Source organism: Pterocles gutturalis, unplaced genomic scaffold, assembly GCF_000699245.1.
Source record: "Pterocles gutturalis isolate BGI_N339 unplaced genomic scaffold, ASM69924v1 scaffold53482, whole genome shotgun sequence".
Taxonomy (NCBI): domain Eukaryota; kingdom Metazoa; phylum Chordata; class Aves; order Pterocliformes; family Pteroclidae; genus Pterocles; species Pterocles gutturalis.
The window spans coordinates 1-13,851 of record NW_010114852.1 but is presented as its reverse complement, the minus strand read 5'-3'; the positions used below and the strand labels follow the sequence as shown (position 1 = coordinate 13,851).

The window sequence follows — 13,851 nt, the reverse complement described above, 5'->3', positions numbered from 1 at the left end:
CTGACTGGAGCGACCCCTCGGCGGGCAGGGGCCGCCAACACAGGGTCTGGGGGTTTCGTAGTGCTTACTGATGGTGAATACGCGTGGCCGTGCTGCCCGGCGCTATGGGTGTAACCCAGCGTGGGTGTGCGGAACACGCAGGTTTTAGGCGAGTTTTTCGTTCGTTCTGGGTGAAATCTGGAATTGGATTTTTTTATACTGCCAGCCCATCTAAATGTCATACTGGGCACGTGTGTCGTGCAGCAGCTGCTGCGGGGAGTTTCAGAGAAACAAAAAATACATCTTTTAAGCATCACATGGCAACGTTTGGTATTGTGGTTCGGAAGTTTCAGAAATCCAAAAGCATGTGAAACCTCCCAAACGTAAGTGGTGCACAATTTACGCCAAGTCAGAAAACCCAGCCGTTTGATCATCACGCTGTGCCCAGAACCGTATGGATGCTATTATTACTGAATGACTTATTTTCATTGTTTTTTTCAATAGAACGTGTGCTACCATCACGATGCCTGAAGTAAGCACAGATCACCTGGATGAGCAGCAGGTGCAGCTCTTGGCAGAGATGTGCATCCTTATCGATGAAAATGATAAGAAGATTGGAGCGGATACCAAGAAAAACTGTCACTTGAATGAAAACATTGATAAAGGTACAGCTTGCTTACCTTCTTATGGAACTATTTAGTTGATTGAATATTTTCAGTAATGTAGTCATGATTAAATTAAAGCCTTAGTCTCAGGTGGTTGTTGATCAAGCCAGAGCAAGTACTTTCCCACACTCCCCTCCTCCCCCAGTTTACAATATCTAATTTTGAAAATACTGCACCTGGGGGAACACAGGATTCGAGGCAGTAGCAAAGAAGAGAAATGTACGGTTGTAGATATAAGCTGTATATCTTGATAAATATTTCTGAGTCACATTTTGATGATAAAATAGTACTATTTTTCTGTTATAGATACCTGATTCTATGTACCTTTTTCTAAAGAATGTCACTTGCTTCTTTGCTGAGTTATTTTCAAGTTGAATAGACTTTGATTTTTAAGTAGTTCACACAGAGTTCTACTTCAAATACTGCGGATAGGAAAGGGGTGTTTTTGTTGTTGTAATTCTAATGGATTGTGGGTTTTATTTGGGGTTGGTGAGATTTAGGAATCTCTCACTGTAGTTTGTGACCTCCTTTTCTGCAATCAGGAGAAACATCTTCCTAAAGAGTGAGGAATAACAAACTCAAAGGTGCAGAAAACAGCAATTTTACTGTTTTTAAGGGAGCTATTTCCCACTGTACTTTCAGAATTCCTAAAGCATCTTGAAATTCCATACAGTATTTTAGGAATTTTAGAGTCATCACTTTTGTATAGTAAATTTATGCTGAACCCTCCTTAGAAACTTGCCCAAATGTGCATCTTCAGAATAGTGAACTGATCAAGTTTAGTAGAATTCTTCTCTTGCGTTATTCTTAACACTTTTCTAATTTCATAATGTTTTGCTTAGGCTGACATAGAAACCTAAATAATGACTCTGAGGCTTTTATCAAATCCTTGGTTTTTAACATATATGAGGCCACTCTAAGCCCTTAAACTGTCTTGGTATGTTTTTTTCTTCTATGTTAAATAACTATGTTTGTTTTTTTTTATTTTTAGGTTTACTGCACCGAGCTTTCAGTGTTTTCTTATTTAATACAGAAAATAAACTGTTGCTGCAGCAGAGGTCAAATGCAAAAATTACATTTCCAGGTTAGTAATGAAACACATTGTATTTATCAAAATGTTTTATTTAAATCAGTACTTAAAAAAATATGCCAGTCTGTCTTGCAGTGTAACTCATTCTGAGGTTTTAGAATTTACTGCTTTGGAGAGGAGATACTTCTAAATACTTCTAAGAGTTCAAGATGTACTTATCTTGTGGATGAAGTAAGATAATGGGAACACTAGTTTATTGTTATACATACTCTTGGGAAATGATTGTTCCCTGACATGTCTGATCCTGTTTATGCAAGTGCAGAGCGTGTGTTGTTTATCTCCTCTGCTGCAAGACGTACTTAGTAGAGTTGAAGAAATTTCTCTGGTAGCTGTGGGGAGTGTTTTAATTACACTGATAAAGACACGTAGTTGATGTGTAGTGAAGCCCTGCTGCTCGGAAGCAGTTGCATTGTGTTTCAGTGAGATATGTGGACCTTTATCTGTGTCTTAACGAACACATTTTTAACTATAGAAGAAGTGCGACTGTGTGGCCAAACTGTATAGTGCGTGATTTTTGAAGACTCCTGAACTGTTACTATCAAATGCAAATAGAGAGACATAAAAATAAGAAGTGAAATGAAAGAAAATTCACTTACATGAGATGTATTGGAGGAAGCATAAAGCTGTCTGCTTCAGAATTTTGGATGGAAAACAAATCAAGTGTTTCTAACCCTCTTCAACTTGATGAGGAAAGACTTTTTTTTCCTTCTAAGGGAATCTTTACTTTAGAGATTGTTTTTTAATTTTTTCCTTGTCTGCTAGCTAATTAAAATGCTCAAGTGTAGTTTGTAGGTATTCTGACTATTTTAGATGCTTCTGAGCTGGACTTTTGCGGTTAAAAGCTTGGCCAATAACAGTTATTCTACATAACTGAGAAGTAGTTTTCAGTATACATGAAACAGAGTATAGAGGGTTTGTCCTGTCAGCACAAGCATAAACTGCTTATTTACTTCTGCTTACTGTCAGCTGGTCTTGAAATTCTGGGAATATTTTCAATATTCTGTTGCATATGAACTCTCCAAAGTAATCTTAATTAGCATTTGCAAGGTAGACAATTTATGAAGAGCTTGTTTAAGTAGATGCTGTCTTGGGTATGAGCAGGCATGCCTTCATGTGTATCAAACACTAACCTGCAAAGCAGCACTTGGTAGAGGCAAATCCTGGTGCAAAATATGTAATGAAAAGTGGTGAAAGTATCCTCCTTCCTCTCTGACCCTTCCATACAAAAGAGAAACAAAGCTGTGATGTGTTGAATGACTGTTTGACATCTCTGGGGGTATTTTGGTGGTTTTTAAATTTTTTTTCCCCAATGCTTTATACATGTCAAAAATGTACTGATGCAAATTTCTTGCAGATTGTTTTACCAACACTTGTTGCAGTCATCCTCTAAGCCATCCACTAGAACTGGAAGAAAATAACGCCATTGGTGTTCGGAGAGCAGCACAGAGACGACTGAAAGCAGAGTTAGGAATTCCCATGGAGCAGGTAAAGGAAGGAGGGAGAAACAGGAATTCTTGCCAATGTTTGCCAGTTTACAGACTAGCTGCGTCTGGCAGACAGGGTCAGCCTGAAACCTAAAAATGAATTTAACTTTGGAGATGTAGAGAACTTGGTGAATTTAAGACTTCTTCATCTGTATTCCAGAGTCTCAAAAGCTGCTATCAATAAATGGTATTTTAGAATATTCCACTGCTCAAACTAAATATGAGCCAAAGAGTAAATCACACGGTAATGAAGGATTGTGTTGCTTCAGGTCTAACTATGGGTGCCTGCGTGTGTCCCAGCTGTGCAGGCTGTCATCCTCGTGACTGGCGCTGCTGGAGGACATCGCTGTGAGCTGCTGCCAGCGTCCACGTACAAGCCCTCTGCAATCCTGAGTTTCCTAGGGGCAGGAGGGTGGCCTGGGCGCTCCGTGTTTCTTCCAGAGCAGTCACACCGCTTCTGGTACCTTCCTTTCCAGTGGCAGTTTGGGAGTGCACGGAGAGCAGGGTTAAGCTGGCTGAATTATTTTTGTGGTCAAAATCTCTTTCCATGTTTTGTAACTAATGATGTTCGTGTCATGGGACAGGGGAGAAGGAGTGTGCTACTGGTTGTAGGTTAGGTTGTCCCTAGAATTCATTGCCTGGTCTGCAACTTGCACAGATCCCCAGTAGATGAGGTTCACGTGGGGTCTGGCAGTACGCAGTTCTGACTTTGCCTTTAAGTAGCTGTCAAGTCTTTTTGCTGGAAGGTAAGAGGTAGGTGCAAGTGTTTGTGTTCATCAGCACTGCAGTAAGTGTGTGTTAAGCTCCAGTAAATGTTATTTAAAACTTGCTGTGTAGAAGAAATCCATTCAAAATATTATAGGGTGAGTTTGACTAGAGAAATGCTGTGCTATTCATGTCATCAAAGTGCAATAACATTTTATTTTCATAGTAACTCTTTGTGAAGAAATACATTGCAGTTGTACACTTGGGGGGAAAATAACTTTTAAGAGGGTAATAGCTGATACTGTAATGCCTAGCAGTGCCATTGTTCTGGTTTGGCCCTGGTTCTGACAAGTGTTTTGTTGTAGGTAACTCCAGAAGAAATCACCTATCTGACACGAATTCACTACAAGGCCAAGTCTGATGGGATCTGGGGTGAACACGAGATAGACTATATCTTATTTGTACAGAAGGATGTAACGCTGAACCCTGACCCTAACGAGATCCAAAGCTACTGCTACGTGACACAGAAAGAACTGAAGCAGCTCTTGGACAAAGCCTCCAAGAATGAAGTTAAGATTACTCCATGGTTTAAACTAATTGCAGAGACTTTTCTTTTTAAGTGGTGGGATAACTTATCCAACTTGAACAAATTTGTTGATCATGAAAAAATACACCGAATGTAAATAGCTGGAGTGAAAGATGCTGAAGGCTAGGAGTGATGTGGTATCTCATAAACACTATGGTAACTCGTGACCCTTGAGTGCAGAAAATTGGTCCACCTGGAGCATGTTTAACAAATAATTTCATACAGAGATGGTTATAGCCAATGTTTTTTCTTCTCTCTTCACCTCGTCTTCCCCCCAGCTTTGTTTCTCTTGGGTGAGTTAAGCTTGATCTCATGTAAAATGGGTAATGGTAGCATAATAACCCCCCCCTCCCTGGGTTCATCTTTCTCCATTACCTGCTGTGATATGAAAGATCCCCAGCCTGTGTGTGCCCAGTTTGCTCGCTTTTCCTTGCAAAACTACACACACGGGCAAGGGAGGTTGGGTGCCTCCTGGCCAGCTTATTCGGTAGAGCTGGTACCTTCCCAGCCTCATGACTACACCTTCTAAAATAGTGATTACAAATTAATGTGAGATCTGCATTGATGTGGAGAAGACTAGTTGCCTGAAGAAAAAAAACAATTAATTCAGAGTAATCAGGATGATTTTAATTGCAGAAAGAAAATCTCTTCAGCTACTGTACTCTAGAATTAACCAACCAAACAAGCAACCTTATGTTTTGCCGGTGTGGACTGAGTTTCACTTTGAAGTGCTGCAATATGTGTCATAGCTTTTGATAATAAACATTGGGGGGTTGGTTTGGGTTTTTTCCCCACCACCCTTTTCTGGTTGATGACCACGTACTGGACATCTCTCAATAAATAATAAAGGTTAATTATACCAAATGTAAATGGTACCTATCCAGTACAGGACATAGCCTGTCTTTGGAGACATAGATGCATTACTGGCTCTTCTCTTGTCTTCTGGAAAACAAAGGCATCTTTGATAGAAGCTTTTATTTTCCTGCAACATCTACTGTAATAGTCTTTCCAAAGTTCTGGAAAACTCAGACCCCTTGAACTCCAAATTTTGAAGACTGACAGTTTATGCGCTTACACCAACTCTTAATTTGTTAATCAGAAATTCTGCCAGAGTGCAAGAGCTAATCCTTTTTGATCTTGCAGTCAGTTGCTAGGAAAAAAGAGTCAAATGGAAGGCTTTTTTTAAGAAGACAAATAATAATCAAGGGTATCTTAATTTGAATTAAAGCTTAATTGTGATTTCTTTTGTTAGCAGACTACTCAACTGAGATTTCTTAACTTATCCCAGAGGTGTCTTGTTAAAAAAGGATGTTTTTCATACCACTTCTTGCATGTAAACCATGGTTGTAACTAGTCTGTCTGGTTTCAAGGTAAAACTAGAATTTTTGCAATGGTTGGAATTCTCTTCTCACCCCCATTGTGACTGCAGCACTGAAGCGTCTATGTGCCAGCATCCCTGGTGTGGAACACTTAAAGGTTTTAGAGCCAAGTTTGTTGTATGGTGACCTTAATTGATGTATTGTCTTGAAGCAAATAACAGTGAGTGAGGGAACAGTAATGCAGTGGAACAGCTGTCCTGAATTCAGTGCAGTCAGCCACATTACTGAAGTAATATATTAGAGTACTTTTCAAATACTTAAAATACTTTTAAAATAAAAATTATCTTAAGATTATGATTAAAATACCTGATCTAAAACCTTGGGACTGTTGTCTTTCCAGACTTTGAGCGACATGGAAAATAATCTTTGAGGTTGCTACATTATAAACAACAACATGCCTATTAAATGTCACTGAAGCAGTATGATTGGGGGTAGCAGGATGTAAATTTATTTTAACAAAGTTCTACTTTTCTAGTTCAAATGGCCAGCTTGGAGCAAAAGCTGACAAAGCATATCTTGAAGTAGAAATAACATGTATATGGAAGCCGAAAGGAAAGTTTTGCTGAAGTTTTTCAATCCCTTAGAAGTTTTGACCAATTTTTTCTTGACATTGAACTTCTTTGCAGCATTACAATATGTTTTTAATTTGTGTAATTTGTTATACAAAGTAGATAAGGGAAACTCGTAATGCTCCAATATGCTAAAGCTGATACTTGAACACTCTTCTTACCCTCTTGAATTTAAAAATAGTTTTTAAAAAATAATAATAAAGATTCTTCCTCCTTACATTTTTTGGGGTTTTGTGTTTAAGGTGTATACCATTGGATTCCAGTTTAATCTTTAAAACTGCATTTTAAGTGTAACATTCAGGCAACACCTTTATAATGCATAACTTTACTAACCTCTAGGTAATTCCTACCTTGTTCTTGACCAACTAGGGACAAAAAGGGAACATTTCACATTTGACAATGTATTTTGTCTTGAACACATATAGATGTTTTTGTCTTATCAGCTTCTGAAGAGAAATTTTCTTCCTAATCAGAGGATCATAGAATGGTTTGTGTTGGAAGGGACCTTAAAGATCACTGAGTTCCAACCCCCCTGCCATGGGCAGGGACACCCTCCACTAGACCAGGTTGCTCAAAGCCTCATCCAGCCTGGCCTTGAACCCCTCCAGGGATGACAGCAGCATAACTTCCCGACGTGAACTCGGGACAAAATTTCGGTCTCATCCTCATTTTCTATGTATCTGAAATACTAACATTAATCTGAAATATTAAAAGTTTTAAGTTTAACCTTCCCTGCCCATGCTGGTGTAGGTTATCGCAGATGCCCAGGTTATCACAGGCTGCAGGTCAGTACTAAAACTGCAATTATTCCTCCAGCTTCAGTCACCACTGAGCTTAGTAAACTGTCAGCATTTCTCCCATTCATTCAAAACTAGTTCGCTGCATGAATACTAACTTTGTACAGTACTTGTCAGTCTCCTGTTACTTCCCCACTTGTTTCAGCCTTTACCTGCAACATGAACTCATCACTTACTATACATCAAAGAATTAACTTGCACACAGAAAACCAAACCTTACTGATGCAGTACCTTGTGAAGCTGCATTTTAAATTCTGATGGCAGCTTCATCAACAAACACTTCATCACATTTCTAGATTTAACCTCCTTTTATATCTATTTTTACATAGAACTTTAAATGCTTTACTGCTACATGACAGTCAGTAATAAGAAAATGGAATGAAGTGTTATTTTTTATGTCAATTTAGAATTGGTTTCTGCCACTGGTATTGACAAATTTCTCATGGCATTACTTAGAACTGCATCATCAAAGTCTGAGAACTTTCCCTCTTGGAGCTTCAACTATCTTAACCACTAACACAAACCACATACTTTTTAAACACTCTATATGACTAAAAAAGAAAACAGGACTAGAAATTAGTTTTAATAAACTTAGTTTTAATTCATTTTAATTCAGAAGACTGCTTATCTTCTCTGTGTTTTACCAGATTTTCTCTTTCCAGCCAGCAGATGTTTTGGCTTCAAGTCAAATATGTGTCTGTCCGCCTCTCCCTTCCTGCCCAGGCGATTCATTTTCTTTTGAGCTTTCTTTGCCATAGTCTTGACCTTCTTCACCATCTATTTAAAAACAAACAAACATGCAGAGTAACTTCCTCAGTAACACAGGTAACCAGCTTTACCTTTTAAAAAACGACAAAGCTAGATGATGAGAACACTAACACCCAACATATGCCACCATCTGCAACTCTGGACCAGTAGCACTGCAAGTGACTTTAATCCTTCCTAGCGAAACTCTTATTTTCCCAGTACACTAACAATATGATCGTGTTGTCCCTGTAATTCTTACTAAACTTACTAAAGGTGGAACTTCACAGTTTGTAGAACTCTTCCTTCATACTTGCATTTAGAGAAAAAAATTTAAAATGTACTTTCTTAGTCTGTATTATTTTGTCTTATTTGTAAGAATGAACTAGGCATTTTTGAAGTATAAAGAGTTCAAACGAACAGCAGATGAAGCTGTAAAAAGAAGAAAAATGAACTCTTGACAAACATAACCAGACTGGTATGAAGTTGGTTTACGTACAATCACACTGTTTTAACTGCTATAAAGGTAAATAACTTTAACAAACCTTTTCATCACGAAGACCAGAAACATCCCGAGGTGTGCGAGAGGAGCTGCGACTGCGTGCCACAGACTTAGGGGTTTCAGATTCATCACGTTTACGTTTCCTTGTAGCACTACGGGACCTTCTCACATAATGTGCCTGAAATTCAAAACATCACTTTAATTATTAAAACCAGAAACAATCAGTTCGGACATGCTCCATTTCTAATTAGACTAATACAAAAAAACAGGAAGTGGACTGCTGTAATATGTTATTTTTATTATTCCATAGTAACATAAAGACCTTGTCAACTGTTGGTCTCTGCCTTTCTGTCCTACAGTAATACTCAGATTATGGTGATTAGCATATTCTTTTCACAATTAACAACTCCAGTTTTCTGTTTTTTTTCTGACTAGACTCACAAGTAATGGATAAAAAGACACAGACGAATGGATAGCAATACTGAAGCAATTTTGCAACAGCAAAAAAGCAATGAAGAAACCTGCCCTGATTAGTGTCCTGTTTGCAGGACAAAGCCCTAAAGCATTTCAGACACAAAGATCCTACATCATAAGTATTAAATTCCTCCTCACCGAGATCACCTCTAAATCAACACGGCATGTCAGCTCTGAGAACTTCAGATGTGTAGTGTTGACATTCCTTGTTTCCTAACTCCTTGTTCACTTAAAGAATTCAAAGTCTTGGGATCTAGATAGCCATAATACTGGTGGATTTGCTGTACAAAATGGATTTTTTTAATTTCTGATGAAATGTCCCCTGAAGGCAAATCCACATTTGAAATACTTTAGCTGCCTTACATCTGAAGACACCAGTTGCCCTCAAAAACTTCAATTACAATTCATAAAATTAATGAACTGTAAAAAGATAAGCCTGTTCTATGATTATTGCCATTTCTGACATAGTAGCGTCTCATCCAACAGACTTGAAAATTAGGAAGGATGTTGAGCCAAACCCAGTCTTGAATCCTACACAAATTGCAAGAGAGTTCTAACTGAAAGCAGTGCATATATATGACTCCTGATAAATGCTTGTTTATTTTTTCAGCCTACCCAACGTGTTTTGATCACATCATTCAAATATTCCAGTATCAACTGCCTCATCCAGGTCTCCTATTTTCTCCTTAATAGATCCCACCTCTCTCTTGTGCCAACTGTAATACGCATTTCAAATGTGCTCAGAGAAATTCAGCATGTGATGAAATTATCTCCCTTGAATATTGTGTTTAACTAGCAAAAACTTACATCATCTTTATTAGTCATGTCGAGTCCAAGATCAGTCATTTCTTTCTCTAGCACCTTCCGCTGGACCTGGAAAGAGACAGTTAAGAAAACATGTTTCTTTCAAAACAATATGGTTTTATTTTATTTTTTATCTTAATATACCACCATAAGCCCATTATATTCACCACGTATTTGGCACATCCCACAAGCAGATGATGAAAGTCCTAACTTCATATTTCATTTAATGCAACTTAATTCTCTTCACCCATAAATCCTTCGTCACAGGACTGCAATGTCCCAGCATTCCCTAAAGATCTTACAAATAGTTTGCCTTTTTGTCGGGAAGGTGACAAAGAGAGGTATTTCAGTCAGAAATGTTTCTTTCTCTCCTAAAAGGCACACACTTCAGGAAATGTAAGAAATACAGGGTGCAAAATCAGCTAGATTCACTTTCTCAAAATGTCTAGTTATCAGTTTATTACTATGCAGTCATCCTGGACGGGTCATAAGAGATTCTGACATGACAAAGTGTGATATCAAGCTTCCAAAAAGAATCTTTTCTAGCATAAGGAGGGCCCCATAACAAATTTTACATTATTGTAATATTAAACAAGCCAAATTGTATTCTTCAAAACTTTTTATGCCATATATGTGGAATTTTACACAAGACTCGCTTCTGTGACACAAACCAAAAAGGGCTACTATCACCCACTTGGTTTGGCCTCCGTAACTAAGCCGTGGCCAGAACTCCTAGGAGCACAGAAGGAAGCAAGTAGCAAGTGAGAAGGCCAAACACGAGAAAAAATGATCAGTTCCTCTACCTGATTACTGCTGCATGTTTTCATGAAGTTATTATACATCAGCAAGACTTTACTACAGAATATGTTCTATACTTGCCTTTTTAGCTGTTCTGGGCATCCTCGGACCTCGAGTATCTTTTTCCTTTGACTGCAGGATTTTCAGTTTCTTCTTTTCCCGGATCTGTTTTGCCAGCTGTCGGATTTCCATCATTTCTTCATCTTCACTTTCTGGTTCACTGTCATATTCTCCAGCAGCTTCTCTCAGCTCTTCCTCTTTCTCTAATTCTTCCAGTTTCTTAGATTTTGGAGAGATTAAATGAAAATCAAGATGCTCATCAAATCCTTGACTTACAATCCTCACCATTAAATTTTTGCATAGCCCAGGGCCATGACAGCATGCAGACCCTTCAAAGAAGGAACTACGTTACTTGATAATGACCCCTCCAGCCACACTTAATGCAGCTGGTGATATAGGTTACTGGGGACCTATGGGGCACACTACTATACAGACTTACTCGATCCCATTGCACTATAGTTTGGCTGTATTTCTGTGACTGCCCCCAGGCTGCCCCCGGCACGAATGCAGATGTACTGTACCATGAACTGGGCTAGCCATGCTGTTTCTGGAAACACACTCTGAAAAAAACCTTCTCTGTCTACATGTAGCAGGACTCTGGAACACCAGCAATTCCGATGAACCCAACTGCATAACCAACAGGTTATGTAGTCTGCACTCACTACTTCTCAACAACCAGCAAAAAATAAGAACAGTGCTCATCACTAAATAAAAATTTTATAAATTGAGAATTCAGTACATTTCCTTTAACGTCATGCGCCAGTAGACATAAATTTGATGGGTGAATTTAATATTATTAATAATACATAAAGTTCGATAGCTGCATTCCTTCTGGCCGTGGTCAAAGAATGAAGAAATAGAACTCCTGCAAACCTAGTATTTTAAGATGGAAAAGATAAGGTCACCATCATTCTGACATGGTAAAGCAATTTTCCATTCTTCTGAAATTCTGTCCTCGATCATTCAGAAAACAGTATCTTTTCTCATGGCAAGTGCAGACAATGTAAAATAACTTATGACATACTGTTTTAAATCTAAGAATACAGTCATCTACACTAAACAAATAAAGGGATAAAGAGGCAAGAAAAGTGTAAAAAGAATAATAGAAAACTCACTCTCATTATATCTGGATCAATGTAGTCAAGTATATTATGACCTTCCCATATCTCTGGTATTTTATCATATTTTTCGGATGAATTCATTAGGTCCCAGTATTCTGAAAAATATAACAAATGTTAAAACAGAAACAAAAGTAATTTCAAAGAATGTTCAATGACAGAAAACACTCAGATCACAATTTAAAAAAAAATGTCATGACCCTACATGGCAAGAATTTGGTAGCACCTCTGACATACTCACAAATACTTGTGATCCCCTTCCTTCCTTACTATTGAATAATATAATTACAAGATCTACTGTCAAGCCATAACAAGCAGGAGATACACAGCTGAAACAGAACACATGCAATCTCTCTCATATTGATACTTTCTTAACAAAGAGAACATCGAGAATCAATGAGGTAACACATAAAATGAAAGGGGGAAAAACACTTGAATCATCAGACCAGTCATTACGTGTCTGTGACTCTACAATGGGAAAAGACTGAGTGACATTACGAAACAAGGCACAGTCACCAAAGATCACCAGTTCTGGAACAGAAGTAAAGGGTAGTATGTGATAAAATGGTGGCACCGGTACTTAGTTTAAAGGAGTCAGGTTTAGGTATTCTCCCTTATGATTGAAACAGCCAAACTTTACTGCTTAATAATAATACTGATTCTTATATAATACGTACTCTGAAGATCCAAAACGTAATCATCTCCCATTTCAAGTTCAAGATCTCTCTCCTGCAAAGACAAACATGGCTTTATATATTATCTTATTTTAAATCTATGCGCTAGTACAGCAAATTTAAAATCCATCTGCTGGTTTCCTAATTAAGAGATGCCACTTACCAATTTCCTCTTGGGCGTGTCTACTTCCATGCGTTTCCTACGTGCTACTGCTCCCTCAGGTATAAAAGGCAGCCGCTCCTGAAATTAATGCAACAATCCACCCCAGTAAAAAATAAAAAAAAAAGGTTTGAATTAATTTTTTTATAATGCTATAAATCACCATTGCACAGTAATCTCAAAAATCCCAAGATGACTCTCCCACCAGCAACAGCAGTTATAGATAAAAAACAACAAAATGTCACCATATTAATCTGTGCAGATGTTAGGACAAGACAGAATTCTCATCCTACTTAAGAGGTATGAGGAAACAGACTGTGGTGGGTTAGCCCAAAAAGTGTAAACATGTAACCTACCTTGTTATCTCTTTTGGTTGGCATGGCCAAGTGTAATCTATTCAAAACTTCATTCACTTTATTTCCTTTCATTTTAGTATCAACACGATGGGCCAACAGTCTGTCACAGGCCTGAAAGAGCACATAACACTAGGTAAGGAATGAAGCCTTCCTGATACAACAAATTACACAGTAGCCTTTAAATCCCAAATACCTAGCTTCACATCTCATCTTCTGTCTAATCTCTTATTCCCTAGCATACAAGAAAGCATTAAACTACTTTCTTTTTATAAAAAGCATAATGGGAAGATGCATATGATCCTTTTTCTTATAATGAGCCAATAATGAGCTGACAGGAGAAAATAACAGGACTCAGAGAAAACTCACCTATTTTTTTTAATTATGATTTGTGTTAAACATAATTTTCCATTTGCACCCAAGTCCACTGAGGCTCAACAGGCTATTAAGGATACCATGCTTGAAGTTTTATCACTATAATGCACAGTTTAACCGAGACTAAATTCACAAAAATGAGACAAAATGTTAGCTGTTCATTTGGAATGGAAGTGAGAGAAGAGAGACCTACCTCTGTTTTAACTTGGATTACACCTTCTTCTGTTAGAGTACTTGTCTCTATTACAGAAAATCCTTCTGCTTCAAAAGTTTCAAATATTTTCTAAAATAGAAAATTATCCCAATGAATTACATTCTGCCTGCTTCTGAATATACAGATATATTAAAACCAGAAATTTAAATCCAGGATCAATACAAGCAACTTGTTACTATTTTATTAGAATGTGTTTCTAAAAAGATGACAGAAACTTTACAACTGTAGTTCTTTTAATCTGTTTCTCCTTTCATAAGAAAATAACTACTTTCCAAAAGGCAACTAGAAATGACCCATAAGCAAAAGGGAAAAAAAAAAAAA

The 13,851-nt window shown here is 37.8% G+C and overlaps 2 protein-coding genes across 2 annotated transcripts; one reads left to right on the top strand and one right to left on the bottom strand.

The window, feature by feature from the left end:
* The first annotated feature begins 437 nt into the window (after positions 1–437).
* Positions 438–4,924, top strand: LOC104459812 (isopentenyl-diphosphate Delta-isomerase 1-like). The gene is given in 5 exon segments (XM_010074925.1): positions 438–458; positions 461–644; positions 1,636–1,728; positions 3,089–3,219; positions 4,289–4,924. Coding segments are annotated over 5 exon segments (747 nt in total). The 3' UTR covers positions 4,607–4,924.
* Positions 4,925–7,845: 2,921 nt separating this feature from the next.
* Positions 7,846–13,599, bottom strand: GTPBP4 (GTP binding protein 4; the record flags this gene model as incomplete). The annotated part of the gene is made up of 9 exons (XM_010074926.1): positions 7,846–8,031; positions 8,544–8,678; positions 9,782–9,847; positions 10,658–10,855; positions 11,752–11,852; positions 12,432–12,483; positions 12,592–12,669; positions 12,945–13,055; positions 13,510–13,599. Coding segments are annotated over 9 exons (984 nt in total), but the record flags the coding sequence as incomplete, so codon positions are not given.
* Between the last annotated feature and the right edge of the window lie 252 nt (positions 13,600–13,851).